Source organism: Echinops telfairi, unplaced genomic scaffold (assembly GCF_000313985.2).
Source record: "Echinops telfairi isolate 266 unplaced genomic scaffold, ASM31398v2 ScPeMD7_7407;HRSCAF=8445, whole genome shotgun sequence".
NCBI classification, from domain to species: Eukaryota; Metazoa; Chordata; class Mammalia; order Afrosoricida; family Tenrecidae; genus Echinops; species Echinops telfairi.
This window is the reverse complement of record NW_022111307.1, coordinates 6170249-6189580: the sequence shown is the minus strand read 5'-3', so window position 1 is coordinate 6189580 and position 19332 is coordinate 6170249. Positions and strand designations below refer to the sequence as shown.

Sequence of the window (19332 nt, the reverse complement as noted above, 5' to 3'; positions counted from 1 at the left end):
TATGACAAAATAATAATAATGTATAAATTATCAAGGGTCCATGAGGGAGGGGGAAGCGGGGAAGGAGGGGGAAAATGAGGAGTTGATACCAAGGGCTCAAGTAAAAAGCAAATGTTTTGAGAATGAAGATGGCAACAAATGTACAAATGTGCTTGACACAATGGATGGATGGATGGTGATGAGTTGTACGAGCCCCTAATAAAATGATTAAAAAAAAAAAGAAAACCTGGTGGTTATCAGAATATTGTCTGAATCACGAGGCAGTTGTGTGAACAGAACAAAGGAACACTGCATAGTTTACAGTGAGAAAAGGGGTTGTATCCTCTCATCAAACTTGTTCCATCTGCACGCTGAGCAAATCATCAGAGAAGCTGGCTCATATAAAGAGGAATGTGGCATCAGGATTGGAGGACGGCTTACTAACAACCCGCGGTATGCAGATGACACAACATTGCTTGCTGAAAGTGAGGAGAAACTGAAACACTTGCTGATAAACATCAAGGATTTTAGCCTCCAGCATGGATTACAACTCACTGTAAGGAAGACCCAAATCCTCACACCTGGACCCATAGGTAACATCATGATAAATGGAGAAAAGGCTGAAGCTGTTGAGCAGTTTGTCTTGCTTGGATCCCCAATCAAGGCTCACGGAAGCAGCAGTCAAGAGCTCAAAAGATGTGTTACTTTAGATGCATCTGCGGCCCAAGACCTCTTTAGAACATTGAAGAGCAGTGATGTGATTTTGAGGACTAGGGTGTGCCTGACCCAAGCTGTGGTACTCTCCATGGCATCCCATGTGTGTGAGAGTTGGACACTGAATAAGGAAGCCCCGAGAAGAATGGATGCATTTGAATTGTGGTGCTGGAGACGAACAGTGACAGTGCCAAGGGCTGCTAAGAGAACACATGGATTTGTGTTTGGAAAAAATACAGCCAAGGCATCATCTTACATACTCTAGAAATATTGTTAGAGAGACCAGTCCCTGGAGAAGGACATCATGTTTGGCAAAGTGGAGGGGTGATGAAAAAGAGGAAGGCCCTCACGGAGATGGACAGACACAGTGACTGCATCAAGGGGATGGATTGGCACAGTGACTGCATCAAGGGGATGGATTGGCACAGTGACTGCATCAAGGGGATGGACAGACACAGTGACTGCATCAAGGGGATGGACAGACACAGTGACTGCATCAAGGGGCTCAGGCACAGGAACAGCAGTGACGATGGTGCAGGACCGTGCAGTGTTTCACTGTGTTGTGCAGAAGGTCACTACGAGTCAGAGCCACCTCGATGGCACTTAACAACAACAGAGCGCTGGAGAGTGAGCTGCCTGGGGTCGAAGGCTCTCAAACGACACAACAGTGCACTCAGGCAGATCACAGAGATGCTGCAGGATGCACAGGGCAACATCTTGCTCTGTTAGTTATAAATTCACCATGGGTTTGAGCTGCCTGGAGGGCAACTTGAGATCACAGTTTCTTTACCATTCCAGAGTGAAGCTTCTCTATGTATCTCCTAGGAGGAGATGTAGCACTTGACTATAGAATCTTTTTTTTTTCCCCCATGGATGTTAGAGTTAGGTGAAATAAATTTCACGAAATTATAGTCTATGCTGTAGATACTTAGATTAGACATTTGAGACAACTTCCCAATTGTCGTTGGAACCTGGAACTGGTGATAGAGGAAGACTGAACTTTTTGTTCTTGGAAGATGGGTAGACCCTTCCTCCTTTCCATTCTTTTCCCCTTCCATCATTCCTCACTCCCTTTGTTACTAGTATTCGGCACTACTTGCCTGGGACTGTCGGGGTGCAGGCCCGTGACACAAGAAATCTGGGAGCCTCGGTCTTTCTCATCCCCATGTTTCTATTTTTGTGGATCCCAATCGTGGCAGCATTCCACGGGAGAAGCAGCCTCGCTGGGACAGGAGGGAACTGGGAGTTTTAGCTGAGAGGAGAGGGTACTAGAGATAGGAAAAGTTGATGCAATAATTTTTGGCAGGAGTTGGAATCCAAACAGCAGGAGCGAGTAAGTTTTAAGACTCTCTGGCAAAGTAACTTCCTAATCTGTCACTGGGTATGTGTAAAAAAGTGATTAGTGGTTCTCTATATTTATCGTGATTACTCACAAATATGCAATTTACATAATGTCTACAGCACATTAAGTACTATGTCACCTTATATAATGTGCATATGTATAATGTATATGCATGTTATGTAACACCAGTCTGGAGGCTCTTCCAGGTTCTGCCAAGTCTTTCCTAATTTGTTTGGCAATTTTAATGTATCTTTTCCATCTGTGGAAAGATCTCTCTTGAGAAAAGCTGGTCTCTGACCTGAAGTATAATCACACTGCTAGCTGGACTCTCAACTCACTGGGGTCACTCACCCACGACCAAAGCACAATAAGATGCAACTCCTAACCCATTAGTCCAGGGATAACGATGCATTGAAGACTTCCTGTTTCATTCTTTTTATTGCTAACGGGCAGGGCTTCTTTCTTTTTTTTTTTAGTGCTAGTGGGTAGGAGTGTGGGGGCAGGTGAGAACATGTCTGGGGCACATTCCAAGTCAGAATAAGACGAAGGTGGCGGGACTGGGTTCTCCCTTGACTGTCGTAACTCTGTGACTTTGAGAAGTCACTAACCCTCAGTCAGCCTCATTCCTCGCATTATGACAATAATCATAGCAATGCCTTCTCTGCCTACCTTAGGGGACGCTGGGAGCAGCAATAAGACACAATAAGAAGCCACAGACAGTCTTTCAGGAATGATTGCAAGGTACGAGGAAGTAATCACATTAGACTTGCTAAGATGCTCAACCAGGAAGCGCAATTCCACTGGCGTGTGTTCTGTTCGCGGCGTCGAAGGAGCACTTGGGCCATGTCTCTCAAGCAGCCCTGCAAACTGTGAGCTCTAGGCTTGAGTGGGCAAGAGGTGGGCTCCACGGCAGCTCCTTCACGAGATTTGTGAATCTCTGAGAATAAGTTTCACTTGTTAGTAGTGTCATGCCGCAGCAGCCCCAATATCAGGAGAGCAAAGCTGAAGCACATGCACACACTTCTGTAAATGCCATCTGATCAATGACCCCAAACCTGACCTGTCTCTGTTTCAGAACCATGTGGCTTCCAGGAAGGTACCAGCTGTCGTGCGAGCTTGGTGGTTCCATCCAGTGGCCTGGCTTCCCCCCTGCCCAGTGTTCTGCACTGAAGGCCCATCCAGCTGGTCCAAGATCCTAGAAGGAGGAGGTCAACATCCTTCTATGTTGGTCTCAATCTGTGCACACAATCTCAGTGTTCCCTTCCGTGTTCAAAGCGCCTGACTCCATGTCAAGAGACTAGAACCGGCTCAGCGGAGCGACCTCACTTTGGCCCAGACATTTCTAAGGAGGCCCAAGTGGGCAAAGCAGCTAAGGCAAATGTCTGTCTGTCTGTTTGTTTTCCTACCCGAGAAAATCTGGGCAGAATTGCCATTTGGGAAAGGAGGGTCATTCAGTACCAGCCGGGGCCCGTTGCACACAGCCGAACCGCCTCTGTCCTGGCTGGCAGCACCCTTCATGGATGTCTCCGGCTTCCTTGTGACCCTCCCTTGGGGGCAGCCCTGCATGCAGGGATGCTCCAGACCCAGAGATGATGACGATGGTGAGGAGGGTGCCAGCGTGATGCGTTGTCTCTGCCGTCGACCCCAGCCCAATTCCTTGCCAGTTCCTGTAAGAGAACCTCTAGGAAGCACGGAGAGGTCCGTGCGTTTGTCCAGGGGACTGTCCTGCCCACACATGTGCTGCTTGCTGCTTCTTCCCTGGCAACCTGGATCCAGATGGCATCACTGCTTCATGACCGGGCGTGGCACCGGTCCGAAGAAGTCTGGGTTCCTTTCTTTATGAAGTATCTTCTTCGTGGCACCAACCCCCAAGGCAGATCAGCCAGGACACCATGCACAAGTCTCTGTTCTGGGGCTCAGCTTCCTTATCTGACACGTTTGCAAGCACATGCCCACCGTGGTCTTTCCAGAGCTGTTTCAAGGCTCCCGAAAAAGGATTGCTCAGTCTCTTCTTGATAAGGAGCGAATCTCACTCCCTTTAAACCTTAAGATGGCTACAGAGAAGTGTGTTGGCAACAAAATAATGGAACGGGAAAGTAAGAACTTCCTTCATTTCCTCCCACTTTCTGTTCTGATATAAACATAAATATATATATTTTTTTCAATCAGGATAAGTCCATCTGTAAATAAATATTTATATATGTATATATATAAATATATATGCTACATATACACACACACATAAGACTGTCAGAAGGGCTTCAGGTTCTAGAAGCAGAAGGAAATCACTCAATAGTTTCTCTCCAACCACAGGACCTCCTATCCCATCTTCTCTGCCTTCAGGGATAGTCAGCCATCAAGGCTTGGAACTCAAACGGGAAACATGCTTTGGTTTGAAAAAGAAAGAAGCTGGGGTGTGTGTGTGTGTGTGTGTGTGTTTTCCTTCCCCCTTTAAAAAAAAACCATAATATTATGACACCAATTTGAAAAATAAATCCCAGTTTCTCTACTTCCCCCCCCACCCAGATGTTCACAGAACTAAGGCCATAAATCCCACATCTGAGGAGCGCTGCACAGGCAGCTATGGAGGCTCTTGGCGCTGTCTTTCAACAAACACACCACCACCGGGGGAACACTTCAGGAAAATAACAAGTGTCCACAGCCAGCCACGGAACCAAGCATGGACACAGCTGCCTACAGTCTTTCTGCCTCTTCAGCAAGTGGAAGGAGAAGTTGTCGTCCACGGAACAACCAAGAACCCAACGTGCGCTTGCTGGGCCCGGCCCAGGATTATGTTCTGCACGATGACGAGGCCCTTGTGTCTCTGTACAGAGGGACCTTTATGTAAGTTCTGTGGGACGGGAGTGTCTTCCCTGGGGCCGCATCCGATTTCGCCATAGGCAGGAAATCTACAGCCTGCCCCTGTGAGCATCCGTGAGGAAACTTGCAGGGCTGGTGGAAAGAAAGGGAGATTTTTCGCCGCAGTCTTAGAAAGTCTTCCTCAAGGCCTTCTGGGAATGTGGAAGTTGATGCACGAACCAAGCAGACCCCGATGGGCCCCAAGTTCATTCAACATGTTCTTTTGGCACTTGGCTCTGTCACGAGTGAGTCCATTATCAAAAGAGAGAGAATGTATGGCAGGGTGAACGTTTTCTTCCTGAAGGGTGGTTTTGCCCCACGGGTTAGAGAAGAGTGGTGAGTGTGTGTGTGCACACGCGCGTGTCTGTGTATGCGTGTGTGTCAACGTGTGTGTGTGTGTGTGTGAGAGAGTATGCGGTTACAGTTTCTTGCTTTTCTTGTGGGTTCTTTGGCCTGTGGTACATGGTTTAGTCTTTTGAACGGCTCTTTCTCCTCAGTGAAAAGAAGCTGCTCTTCTGGGGAGGCCCCATCATCATGGGCGCTTGGTTCTTGTGAGTGATTTTAATCTAAAAGCAAAGAGGCAGAAGTGAATTAGTGGCATGCCAATCCCAGGAGCCTAAGGGAGAGCGAGTTGCAGAGAGAGGGGACGGGAACCCTGCTTTGGGTGGGAGTGGGCCCCATGCAAGAGGATGGCTGTCCTTGAACCGATTCCAAATTGGCCACGGGACCTGCCTGGGGCTGGAGTTTGGCGCTGCTGGCAGCGAGGGGCGGAAACACCGAAGAGAGACAGGTGTGAGCGTCCCACATGGTGATCAGCTCGCACCTGTCTTATATCCTTGCTATTCATAGCCGCTCAGAATGTTACAGCTGAGGGGACCTCAGAGAACTTCCCGTTCAACCCTTTTGTATGAGAGATGAGGGAACGATGACCCGAGGCTCTGCGGGGTGTCCGTTGGCCTAAGGTCACATACAGACCCAAACCCAGTTCTTCAGAGTCCCAGCCGCCACTGCTCCTAGCCATTCCTGCCCAGCACCGCGGGAGATGTCAACCGCTAACTTGACGTTGAACCTGGAAGTTTCAGGTTCCTCTCTGACCCAAACACCACCCTGGGGGGCACATTTTCAAGGAGTCCCTAATAGGTTCCTTCTTTTCTTAGCCTTGTAGAGAACACCCAGCTTTCTTTCAAAAGCATATTTCTACAAAAGAATTTTAGGTTTTATGATTATTTTTATTCTGTGAGATTTAAGTCAATTGGAAATGAAAGGCATTGGTGGAATCTCAATTTTGTTTTTCTTCCCAACTTTATATGCCCAACTTTCAGGGCGTGGCTTGCTTCAAACTGTTTATCCCTAGTTCAGTGTGTCCTGCGGACACTGCCACCGGGATGATCTACATTACCAGCCCGCCAACTGTGTGGTCAAGCAGGACATATGTTCAGAGTAGAAAAATGATGTGGGATCAGGAGGCACTTAGGATTTAAAGATCAGGGTCTAGGACCTAGCACTCCTACTTCTTTGCTGTGACATTTTTGAACAGCTTAATTGACGGATAATGCACAGACCACAGAATTCAGTGGTTTGAAGATATTAAAAAGGGCTGTGCAGTCATTACCACATCAATTCTAGAAACTTCTCTTCATTTTCATACTTGTTATTAGTTCCCCATTTCCCCCGACTTCTACTGCCATAAGCCTAAGAAACTATTATTGTAGTGACTACCTCTATAGGTTTACCTATCCTGGACATCCTATTTTAAAAACCAGACGAACCAACAAACAACAAATTGAAAGGGAAAAAGACCCTCAACAACAATAACAAAACACAGAGCAACCTCGTTCCAAAAGAAAGCAGAACATAAAAAAAACTGTACCACATTAAAAATGAGTCAAAAGGGAAAACAATGATAAGATGTTGAAATTTAACCTGTTTCGGCCTCGATTCATTTTCAGATGCACTTTACCCGAGGGCAAGGCTATTATTCACTGCCCTGGTCAATGGTCCGGAGGAGGGAATTCCATGGGGGCCTATTCCCGTGGGACTCTGCATACGGATTTTGAGCTTTCATTGCCATTATAGTCTTCTGCAAACCACGTGCTAGGAATTTAAGTTCCAATACAATTTTCTCCTCTTATCTTGAATTTTATTATTTACAATCCTTGGATCACATAGATGGTACACTTTTTCAGGGTGGGCTGGGCTGGCACCTTCCTTCGATGGTTGTTTGTTTTAAGACTCCGGACGCTGCCCTTTCTGATAGATGGGCACGTCACTACCCTTTGCTATAGCAACCATAGCTTCAGTGACACCTTGCTGGGGTAACCATGAGCAGGGCCACATTATAAGAATTACTGTTCTTAGGTTAAGGCTTATGGTTAAGTGATCTAAATTTCATATCTATGAGGGGGGTTTAAAAAAACCCAGAATTTTCCCCCAAAGAGATGCATTCAATTTTTTTTTTTTTTTAACAAAACAACCTTATCACCTTCAAAGTACTACCCGCTACACTCCATACATTTGTCAAATCTGCCATTCCATTCTTGGAAACATTTTTCAAACTCATCTGTTTGGATGGCTGACATCCCTCGTTTTTTCCTTCACCTCTTCTAAGTCGTCAAATAACTGTCCTCTCATTCCCCTCTTCATTTGTGGAAACAAAAAGAAGTCACATGGAACAAGGTCAGGTGAGTAACATGTGTGGGGCAAGGGAGGCATGCTGTTTTTTGCCAAAAACTGACACACCGAGATGGCTGTGTGTGCAGGTGCATTGTCGTGGTGGCAAAACAAGTCCTCCATCTCCCACAAATCAGGCCCTTTTGGTCACACACTGTTAATGCAATCTTTTCAGAACCTCTAAAGAGAAAGCTTGATAACAGTCTGACCTAGTGGAACGAACTCCAAATGCACTGCCCCTCACATCAAAAGACAAATGAGCATCATCTTGATCTTTGATTTCACTTTGGGTAAGGCGAAAATGGCGTCTTCTACTGGCTTGATTGAGGTTTGCTTTCAGGGTCGTGAGAACAGCACCATGTCTGGTCACCAATAATGACCTTGGGAAAAAAGGCTGGGTCGCTTTGGAGCTGCTCTTTCAAAGCTCAGCATGTTTCCATTTGATGATCTTTTTTTCTGGTCAGTCAAAACCCGAGGCTCAAATTTCCCAGCTACCCTTCTCATTCCCAAATCTTCTGTTAAAATTCACGAAACGGAGCTCCTAGATAGTCCAGATAACTACCCCATCTCTTCAATAGTCCATTGTCAATCTTCAAGCTCAAGGGCAAGGATTTTGTCAACATCTTCGTCCATTTGGGAAGTTGATCAACATCCAGAATGAAGTTTGTCATCAATTGACATTTCACCTTTTTTGAAATGAGAAAACCACTCGTACAGCGTGTCGTCCCACCCTCCTCCCCACCCAACGCTGTCCTAGTAAGCTGTGTTCAACATCACAATAGTTTCTGCGGCATTTTTCCTGAGCAGGAAACAAAATTTCACAGCTGCACGCTGTTCTCTTAAATCAGCCATCACATAAAAAGAGTAAAACTGCTTTTACAAAAAAATTCACTGTGACCAGAGAACTTTCCCAGGCCACGCCACTGGGTACGCTGACTCAGAGAGGGCTGCTGGATGCTCAGCCTCAGGGAAAAATGCGAATGAGGAAAGCTCCTCCCAGAAGAGCTTTTTTTCCAGTTTCTGGGGGGTACCCCCTCATATATCCTTGTTCCACTCAGTGGCAGCATTGTCTGATTTTTGAGAGAGAATATAAGTGACCTCCATGGGGCCTTTGGTAGTTCTAATTCATTAAATCCCATGATATGTAAGCAAGGTCGAAATGGATAAGGTCTTAGGAAATGGGGGGAAAAAAGAATGCCACCAAAAGACAGTGTAGAGAATTCGCATTGTCGAGTGATAAAAATGGCGCCCTGGTCATGTACTGGGTGAGCTGTCACCCAGGAGGTCAGTGTTGAAAACCACCAGCTCCTCTGTGGGAGTTGGCTTTCTACTCAGAAGCACAACCCTCCCCTGGTAGTCGTCCTTTGTCCGGCGGGGTTGCTACCCTGTATCCCCGAAAATAAGACAGTGTCTTAAATTAGTTTTTGCTCTCAAAGATGCACTAGGTCTTGTTTTCAGGGGATGTCTTATTTTTCCATGAAGAAGAATATAGTACACATTTATTGTTTTAGTGTAAGAGACCTCGCACTTCCTGTCTGCTCCAGCTGCTGTGGCCAACAGTGAGCTGTGCTGCCGTGCCTGCCACTACGGTCCATAGTCCAGAGTTATGGTAGCTTCGGGGGCCTTATTTTGGGGGAGGTCTTATTTTCAGGGGGATGCCTTATATTTCAGTGAGAGGCAAAACTGTAAGTAGGTCTTATTTTCCAGGGATGTCTTACTTTCGGGGAAATGGTATGCGTTGGCATTCATTCCACGGCAGTTGAGTTTTTTCATGATAAAAATTGAGAAAGAAAGTTCAGGTGAGATGGTTAAAAAAAAATCAGCTCATGAAAACTCTTATGGCTCACGATAGTCTGAAAGAGAATTAATCACAGGTGTGACACAGGACCCAGCTCCGTCTCATTCCACTGTGCATGGGGTTACCGTTCGTTGAGGGCCAACCTGACAAAAGTTAACAACAATAGTGATAAAAGAAATAAAAACAATCCCAGAAACAAGCAAACGACCATTGCTGTCAGGTGGATTCTGATTCATTGTGACCCCATGAGTAGAACTTTGGGGAGTCACAACACTGTGGTTCCCCTGGGTGCGTTCAAACTAGAAAGCAACCTGTGGCTTAACAGTAAGCACAAACTGTGCCCCCTGGGGCATGGTGACGGGAGCTGACCAGGACGCTGATGTTGGTCTCCAGCAGCCAGAATACGGGCAAGGGGAACAACTCTCGCAAAGCTTTCTGTTTTGAGGTGCAGACCCCAAATGTACAGCGCACCATGGTGTGTCCTGTGCCTCCTTGTGGGCATTCTGCTTGCTCCAGAATTCAGGGAAGTGAGGCACAGACTGCAGGCCTGTCTGTGGACTGCAGTTGAGCTCTATGTGACGGTGATTCGAGGTGTGCGCCCCTCCCCAACGAGTCCCTAGTACACAAGAACTCTTGAGTGGAAGGACTTCATCTTACCCATCTTGGCTGTGGCAGTTACATAATATCTCTGTAACCTGAAGATGTATAAAAGTGTAGGTAGTCCACCTGTCAATCAGGTCGCAGCCTCCTTGTGGGCGTGGCCTTCTCATAAGGAGGGCCCAGGGACTTCACCCTTTCTCTCTGCTGTCACCTTCCTGCTTGCTGACCCAGGAGAGCTGCTGGAGCCTTGCCTGGTTTCCCACTGGCCTCGAATCCACAAGACTTTGCACACACTGGCCTGTGCTCTTCCTGCATTCTGCATCATTGCATGTGGCTGTGTGAGTCTGAAGAGGGACTTGTGGACTAGTATCGGATTTATGGATTTGAGTTGGACTGTGCTGTTCTCTTGAAATATAATTACTTCTTGATATAAAGCTCTTTCTTACATAGATATGGGTACCACTGGATTTGTTTCTCTTGTCAACCTGGTATTCCCAGAGCCAGCTCCATGTCTGGCTCAGACTACGTGTTGCACAAATACTGAGTGACACAACCAGGAGGAGAGAGAAAATGTCCTGGCTGTGGAAATGGCTGTTTGGGGCTGAAGGTGGCAGCTGGAGCACTGCCTATGTTGCTCCATTGATGGGGCCCAATTTTTTAAACGAGAGAAGACCCTCACTTCTTCTTTTTCTCCCTTTAGCTGAGTGATCTATTGAGTTGTTAGGCTCTCCCGGGCAAATAGAGGGAGGGGAAAATCAACTCCCTCCCATCTGATTTTCCAGCAGTTTCCACCAATGTTCTGACAGTGGGAAGTTGAACGCTGTCTTATAGGGTTGCCACGAATCAGCATCAACTAGATGGCAGTGAGTTAAAACAATTTCATAAATGGATTTTATTACCACAGATAACCAAGAGTTGATTTTATGTGTATATAAACAAACCAAACTCATCGACATTCATCTATTTCGACTCATAGCCGCCCCATAGGATCGAGTGGAACTTCCCTGTAGGGTTTCCAAAGCTATAAAGCTTTAGGGGAGCAGGCTGCTCCCAGGTATGTGCATACACTGAAGGCAAAAACGTGAGGTCACTTCTTCATTTAGAGGCCAAGAGACAAGCCAGTTCCTTACCCCACACCCCCTGCCATTAGGAACGGCGACTGGCAATTGCCCTCAGCATGGTTCAGACTCATGGCCACCCCACATTAGCAGAGCTGAACTGCTCCTTCGGGTTTTCAAAGCTGTGCTCTTTCAAAAGCAGATCTTATCTTCCAAGGTGGGTATGAAGTGCTGGGCGAGTAAGAACTGCAGTCAGTGCCGCTTGCTAAGTACTGTACTTAAGTCAGTACTAATGCCATGCACCACTTAGAGCCTCCTTGAGCAGGGGACTTTGGGTGGAATACTTAAAATCCCATTTTAGGAGCCAAATGGATCTACCTAAAGAAGAAAGGTCTGGTGGTCTACGCTTGAAAAATCAGCCAGTGAAAACCCCATGGGACACAGTCTTACGGGGACACACATAGGCCCTCCAGGAATTAGAATCGACTTCGTGGTAACTAGTAAACCTGTCTTACAACCCCTGACAGAGAGAATCTCATATTTCTCTAGTTAGAACCCTAACTTCTCTGGCAAATGGGCAGGCCCGTCAATGAAGTCTCTCTGATTTCCTTAGCATGCTTGTAACATTAACACAGCACCTACAAGCATGAAGGAAAGCAGCGCCATCAATACAGTCCGTTCTCCTGTGTTACTCCAGTCACAAATGGCTACGGCCTACGGCCTACGACTTTCCCTTTACGAAGAAGTGAGAAGTGGAAACGTGAACTAGCGCTCCTAGTTGACATGTCTGGGCTCCCCCTGACGGTGGCCCTCTTGGCCACATGATTGGGATCACACCAGGCTAATGACATGTATGATGGACCCTTCTGGAATCACGTAGGGAGTGCCAGAGATTGGCTCTAATTTCATTGGAGAAAAAGGAAATGGCAAAGCAAAAATCTAGATGGCTTCAAACAGTCTCGATATTAGGAAATATTCCTGCTTAAGGGGAGCCTGGTGGAGGAGGGAGACCTGCATAGTCTTTCAGGCCAAGGCTATTTCTGGGTTTTCTAAGAAGTTAGTGGACTCTGTTTCACAAGATGCTTTCCTCCCGTCAAAGGCCTTTCTGGGTAGCAGCGCAATTGGACGTGTCCAAGGAGAGAGAGGTCTGGGATTTAGTGTCACACAGGGAAGTTGGATTTGATTCTTGGTTACGAAAGGGCGGTCTGTAGACCAAAGAGATCAGCATCACCTGGGGTATTACTTACTAGAAATGTAAGTTAAAAATGCAAATTCTCAGGTGCCCAGACCTACGGCATCAGTATCTCTGGAGCTGGGGTTAGCACTCTGTGTTTTAGTAAGCCCGTTCAAATGTACACATATAAATTTGGTGATCCATTGGATGCAATAACCAGGATCATGTTCTACATTTAGATTCTACTATTATCTAACTCTGGAAGAAGAAAATCCTTCACTTTTAAGGTTAACAATATGCCACCTAATTGTGATGCCAAACCATGAGAGGTCATCTTTCAGTGCTGAAAGCATGAGACACATTTTTTTCAATAGTATATATACATGTATTTGTTAATATTCTTATTATTTTACAGTTGTTAACATTTAATATTTATTAACACACATACAAACTTATTGTTGAAAGTTTTCAAAATAAAACAAGAACCAATGAAACTGAAAGAAGTCCAAGCTACTGTGAAGCTATTAGCAAAAACCAAAACAAGGCTCCAGAAATTCTTCAACATGCTGATGATGCAGTGGAAGCACTCACTTGTCAATGCCTGGAGATTTGGAAGGAAGACCTGGCAAACCGACAGGAAGAGATGTATATTTGTACCCAATCCAAAGAAAGGCGACCCAACAGAATGCACAAATTACCAAACACTCTCATTTATACCACATGCAGATACATTTTTTGCTGAAGATAATTCAATGATAGCTGCAGGGAATACCTAGACAGGAGTTGCCAGAAATTCAAGGTAGATTCAGAAGAGGACCTGGAACAAGGGGTATCATTGCTGGTACCAGATGGATCTTGGCAGAGAGTAGAGAATACCAGGAAGATGTTTTCTTGTGTATTATTTATTAAAGGCATTTGACAGTGTGGATCATAACAAACTAAGGGTAGCCTTGAGAAGAATGAGAACTCCAGAACACTTCATTATGCTCATGTGGAACTTGTACGTGGATCTAGAGGCAGTTGTGCAAACAGAACAAGGGCATACTGCATGGTTTGAAATCAGGAGAGGAGTGCATCAGGGTTGTATCCTCTCACCACACTTACTCAATCTGTATGCTGAGCAAATAATCAGAGAAGCTGGACTCCATGAAGAAGAATGTGGAATCAGGATCGGAGGAAAGCTTATTAACAACATTCAATATGCAGATGAAACACCCTTGTTTGCTGAAAATGAGGATGACTTGACATACTTGCTGATGAAGATCAGGGATTACAGCCTTCAATAAGGATTATAACTTAATAAAAAAAGATCCTTACAACTGGACCAATAGGTAACATCATGATAAATGGAGAAAAGATTGAAGTTGTGAAGGATTTCATCTTGCTTGGATCCACCATTAATGCTCATGGAAGCAGCAACCAAGAGATGAAAGGACACATTGCATTAGGTGAATCTGCTGCACGAGACTTCTTTAAAGAGTTGTTACTTTGAGAACTAAGATGCATCTGACCCAATCGTGGCAAATGCATGTGAAAGCTGGGCAGTGACTAGGGAACACTGAAGTTGAATGTATGCATTTGATTTCTGGGGCTGGTGAGGAATACTGCAAGTACCATGGGCTACCCAAAGAAACAACATGTATCCTGGAAGACATACAACCGGAATGCTCCTCAGAAACAAGGTCTCATGTACTTTGGGCATGTTCTCAGGAGAGACCAGGTCCAGGAGAAGGACATCATGCTTGGTAGAGTGGAGGGGCAGCGAAAAAGACCAAGAGCCCGGAAAAGATGGACTGACACAAGGCTGCAACAATGGGCTCAAACATAATGATTGTAAGGATAGGATGGGATTGGACAGTGTTTTATTTTGTTGTTATGAGTCTGAATTTTCTCAACAGCACCTAACAACAAAGATGGCACCCAATGATGACAACAACAACAGAGATTGTTCCAAAGTCAGAGCTTACAACCTGGGACTACCTTATATATTTCATTCTGCTATTATATACCTAATATTTTATGACTATTATATCATCATTACATCTCATAATGAGTATATTTTTATGAAATGAAAAATAACCTTCTTTATTCTGCCGTGTCTTTGGTATGATGGTGGGCTAGCTTGCCTAAAATTAACATATATGGACACATACCAGAGGGATTCCCCAGAAATCAGCCCAGGAGAGTTGCTTAGAGGGAAATTCAATACTGCTGGATCAGAGGAGGAGCATCATAAAGATAAGTAGGCACAGACCCACAAGGTTTTGAGGGGCTGGGGGCTTTTGGCTTACAACAGTGGAAGCTGGCTAGGGCTAGATCTTAGCCATTTGCAGGGGCTTAATCTCAACACAGCCACAGTTTGCCACTGCCTGCCTCGGGGCAGGGACTAAACACTTGCAGCCTCATGGGCTGGGATCGGGGCTCAGCTACATTGTTACTTTTGTTTCCCTCTCTTCCCTCTATTTCCCGGCTCCCCCCCCCCCCCCCCCCCCCCCCCCCAGTCTCTGTGGGCTGCACAGGGACTTTTTCTTAACACAGCCACAGCTTGCCACTGATGCCTGGGGGCAAGGAGCTGCAAGGGCAGCTCCATGGGCAGGGATCGGGACTCAGCTACATTGTTGCTTTTATTTCCTTCTCTTCTCTATATCCTCCGCACAGTCTTACTTTTTAATTTTTCCCCCTCCTCTTTGTCTCTTTCCTGTTATCTCACACCCCACTGCCAACCTCCAGACCACTGCCCTTAGCCTAGAGCATTTACACCTGCCCCATCCTGTGCAGCTAGCCCTAGGCTGGGGAAATCCCTGCTGACCTCTACCAGGGGATACTCCGCCAAACTTCTTATTGGGGAATTCCTGCCTGTATGTCTGGGGGCATAAGGCAGCTCGGCCAACACTCCTCAACTTTCCAAGCTGCTGCAGGAACCTCTGCCCAACCTTGGCAAAACCAAAGCAGGCAACCCACCAGCCTTCTGGGGCATTCCCCTGAGAGGGAAGCCACAGGAGGATAAAGTGGTAGATTAATTCCATAGTGAAATTAGCTGTAGGCAGTTTGAAGAAGAATTCCTACAAGTCTCCTAGAGAAAGCCAGTGCTCTTCAGCTCTCTGGAAAATGGCACCTTGCTCCTCTAAAACAATGCAACGCAAACAGCCATCAGCCCCAACGACCTCAATGAAAAAACAGGAGAAACAAAAGGCAATGGCAGAAGATGTCCCAAACACAAGGCCATGCATAGAAGAAGCAGACATTGAGCTGCCACAGAAAGAAAATTTCAGAATGCTGCTTGGAGTCATACAGGATATGAAGGAAACAATACAGAAAAAGGATGAAATGATAGAGGGGATAAAGTCCATACACCAAAGGGAAATACAAGAGCTTAGAGATGAGATAACAAAAACCAGTAGCAGATACATGGACCTTGAGAATTGACTGGAGGAAGCAGAGAACCGCACCAGTGATTTTGGAGGACAGCCATGTAGACTTTAACAAACGTGAACAAAAATCTAATAAGATCATCAGAGAAGCTGAAGAAAACCTAAGAGCTATATCTGATGCTATGAAGAGGAACAACATTAAAATTAATGGCCTACTGGAAGAAGACACAACAAAGAAGTCATCTGCAACAATAGAGATAATTCTTGGAGGAAAACTTCCCCAGCATAATGAATGAAAACCAGGCAACCATTCAGGAGGCTGAAAGAACACGAGCTAGACTGAATCGCAAGAAGAAGTCATGAAGGCACATAATAGTTAAACTATCCAACTTTGAGGTAAAGGAGAAAATCATGAGAGCAGCTAGGGAAAAACAAGCAACCACATATAAAGGTTCCCAAATAAGAATATGCTCAGACCTATCAGCAGAAACTATGAAGAAGAGGAGAGAGTGGATGAACATATTGCAAAAATGGAAGGAAAACAAAGCAAACCTAAGAATACTCTACCCAGCCAAATTATCAATCAAGATAAATGGAGAAGTAAGAGTGTTCCCAGACAAGGTAAAACTCAAAGAATACGTCAGAAGAAACCCAGCTCTACAAAAGATCCTTGCCAACCCAGTATGGGCAGAAGAACAACACTCACCAAGCATAAATAAGAGACCGCCACATAGAACAACCTTACCCAGAGGGCAACAAAGAGAAAACATACCCCATGATAGCATTGTCTTAAGGATGGAAAGAAGTCAAGAATGATATATACACACACACATGCACAACACACTAATGAGAAAGGGAGGTAGGAAAATACCCAACACAAAAGGTATAAGATGACATCACAGAATCTGCAGGTGGAGATAATAATCCTGAATATCAATGGCCTGACCTCAGGCATTAAAAGACAGGCTAGCAGACTGGCTTAGAAAACACAAACCACCAATCTGCTGCCTAAAGGAGACATATCTCAAGGTTACAAACAGAAATAGGCTGAGAATCAAAGGCTGGAGACAGGCATACCAAGCATACAGCAATTGAGAAAAAGCAGGGGTTGCAATCCTAATCTTGGATAAAATTGACCTCAAAGTGCAAACCATAAAAAGAGATAAGGAGGGACGCTATATAATGCTCAAGGGAGTGGTAGACAAAGAACCAGTAAGCACTGTAAACATATATTCCCCGATTGAGAGACCTGCTGAATAGGTCAACCAAACACTCCAAAAGATCAAAAAAGAAATCATAGTCTCAACAATTATAGTGGGTGACTTCAATACATCACTCTCTGAGAAAGATGGATCGCAGGGAAAGAAACTCAACAAGGAGGCTAGAGATGTAATACTACAATTAGACAATTTGACCTGATATTTATAGAGCTTTTCAACCAAATACCAAAAAATTCACATTCTTTTCAATGTGAATATGGCACATATTCAAAGATAGACCACATGCTGGGGCATAAGGCTAATCTACATAAATTTAGGCACTTTGATATCAAACAGACCTCTCTCTCTGACCACTGTTCCATAAGGCTGGAAATCAACAAAAGGAAGACGAAGAAAACAAGAGCAAACAATTGGAGGATGAATAACTCTCTACTGCAAAAGGAGTGCGTACTGGCACTGATAAGAGATGAAATTAGGAAATTTCTAAAAACCAATAAGAATGAGAACATGATGTACCAAAACTATAGGACACAGCAGAGGCAGTCATCAGAGGAAGTTTCATAGCAATACACGCACACCTGAGAAAGGAAGTGAGACTCATGATTGATATGCTGGCATAAAATTTACAACAACTAGAGCAGAGTCAGCAGGACAATCCTACTAATAGCAAAAGAAAAGAAATGATAAAAATCAGGGCTGAGATTCAGGAGAGGGAAAATAAGAAAACTATGGAAAAAATTAATGCTGCTAAAAGTTGGTTCTTTGAAAGGATAAACAGAATCGACAGACCACTTGCAAATTTAACCAAAGAAAGGAGGGAACAAATTTCAATAGCAAGAATAAGGGATGAAAGAGGAGACATCACAGCAGACCCTAATGAAATCTAAAGGATAATTACACAGTACTACTACGGTTTGTACTTTAATGAATTCAACAACTTGGAAGACATTGACAAATTCTTGGAAAAACAATCCCTCCCTAGACTGTCCCCAAAGGATGCCAAGAATCTCAATAGACCCATAGCAATAGAAGAAATAGATAAGGTTATCAAGGCATTACCAACAAAAAAATCCCCTGGACCAGAGGTACCACCTAACACCCTCAAAGATAGCCCAATTAAAACAAATCAGAAAGCAACAAGTGTTGGAGGGGCTGTGGGGAGACAGGAACTCTCATCCACTGCTGGTGGGCCTGTAAGTATGTACAGCCACTATGGAAATCCATCTGGCAATATCTAAAACAGATGGAAATCAAGTTACCATACGACCCAGCAATCCCCCTACTTGACATATACCTATAAGAGGCAAGAAACAAACCACAGCAAGGCATCTATGCTCCAATGTTCATTGTAGCACAGTTCACAATTACAAGGAGTTGGAAAGAGCTCACATTTCTATCAACTGAGTGGATTAAAAAGCTGTGGTACATACACACAATGAGTACTACATATCGCTAAAAAGCATTGATGAATGTATGAAGCACATTGCTGCATGGGAAGAACTAAAGGAAATAATGCTAAGTGAAGTAAACCAAGCACAAAAGGACAAGTACAACATGAGTCCGCTGAGGTAAGCTTTAAAAAAAAATGCAACAGGGTCACAGGGAAAAAGCTACTGCATACAAACATTCCTGGGATGAGGACCAGGTTGTATGGCAGGGACCAGACCAAATCCAGGGATACATATGGTAGCCAACTAAAAATGAGGTGGGGAAAGGAAAAAAAATAAAAAAGAAATGGGTAGCGGGTGCACAGGGCACTAACCCACCCAAGGGGAGGATATTGTTTATATCTCCACAGGGAAAGAGGGACCAGACTTCAAACCAATGCTCCAAGGTGTGAATGCAACGTGTCAGCGTGGAGTAGGGAACCAGGGGAGAGGTCTGAGGGGCCGGCCCTAATCCCAACTACTACGTGGATACCCGCCCCTTCCCCCAGAAGAATTTATTTCAAAGGACGGCACTGAATCTGCAGCTCCGGGAGAGGGACATATCTGATCGGAGCACACAGGAACAGATGAAGGGGGAGGAGGAGAGAGTGGAACACATCCTGGCCCACCAGGCCTTGAGGATGATGTTCCCGATTAGAGCAGCCAGTCCACAGAGAGAACCACATGGCCAGCCCCACTATGAGACACGACTGTCCCTCACTGACCCATAGCCCTACAAGAGACAACACCGGAGACACAGTGTGGGAATTGCACCTGATCTGATCCCGCCACACTGAGGCAAAACACTAAGGGGTGCAACAGAACAGCAAGGGAACGGAGCAGCGAGGTTCCCAAACAATGATGAAGGTGGACTTTTGGGCCAGGGCTTGGTGTCCCAACAAACTGGACTGGAAAACACTCCTAAAGGCCAAAAAACAGTTCTTGAACTAACTACAAGCTTTTCTTTCTTGTTGTGTTTTGTTTTTATGTCATTGGTTTGTTGTTGTTGTTTTTTTGTTGTATATTGTTGCCTGGTTTTGCTCTGTCTTATTTTTGTGCATGCTATTATCTCTGCAGGTCTGTCTAAATAAGATAGGCTGGATGAACAATCTGGAGGAGA

The 19332-nt window shown here is 45.1% G+C and overlaps 1 protein-coding gene across 3 annotated transcripts in view; it reads right to left on the bottom strand.

The window, feature by feature from the left end:
* DGKG (diacylglycerol kinase gamma) overlaps positions 1 to 19332 on the bottom strand; it is a 285515-nt gene that overhangs the window by 10580 nt on the left and 255603 nt on the right. For 2 of the 3 annotated variants that reach the window (XM_045296402.1, XM_045296403.1), the window contains one exon: positions 4130 to 5460. In XM_045296402.1, the coding sequence (XP_045152337.1) occupies positions 5362 to 5460 (99 nt within the window). In that variant the 3' untranslated portion in view covers positions 4130 to 5361. Of the gene's footprint in view, positions 1 to 2704; positions 5461 to 19332 lie in introns of those variants that run through there. The other variant, XM_045296401.1, reaches the window with a different exon arrangement.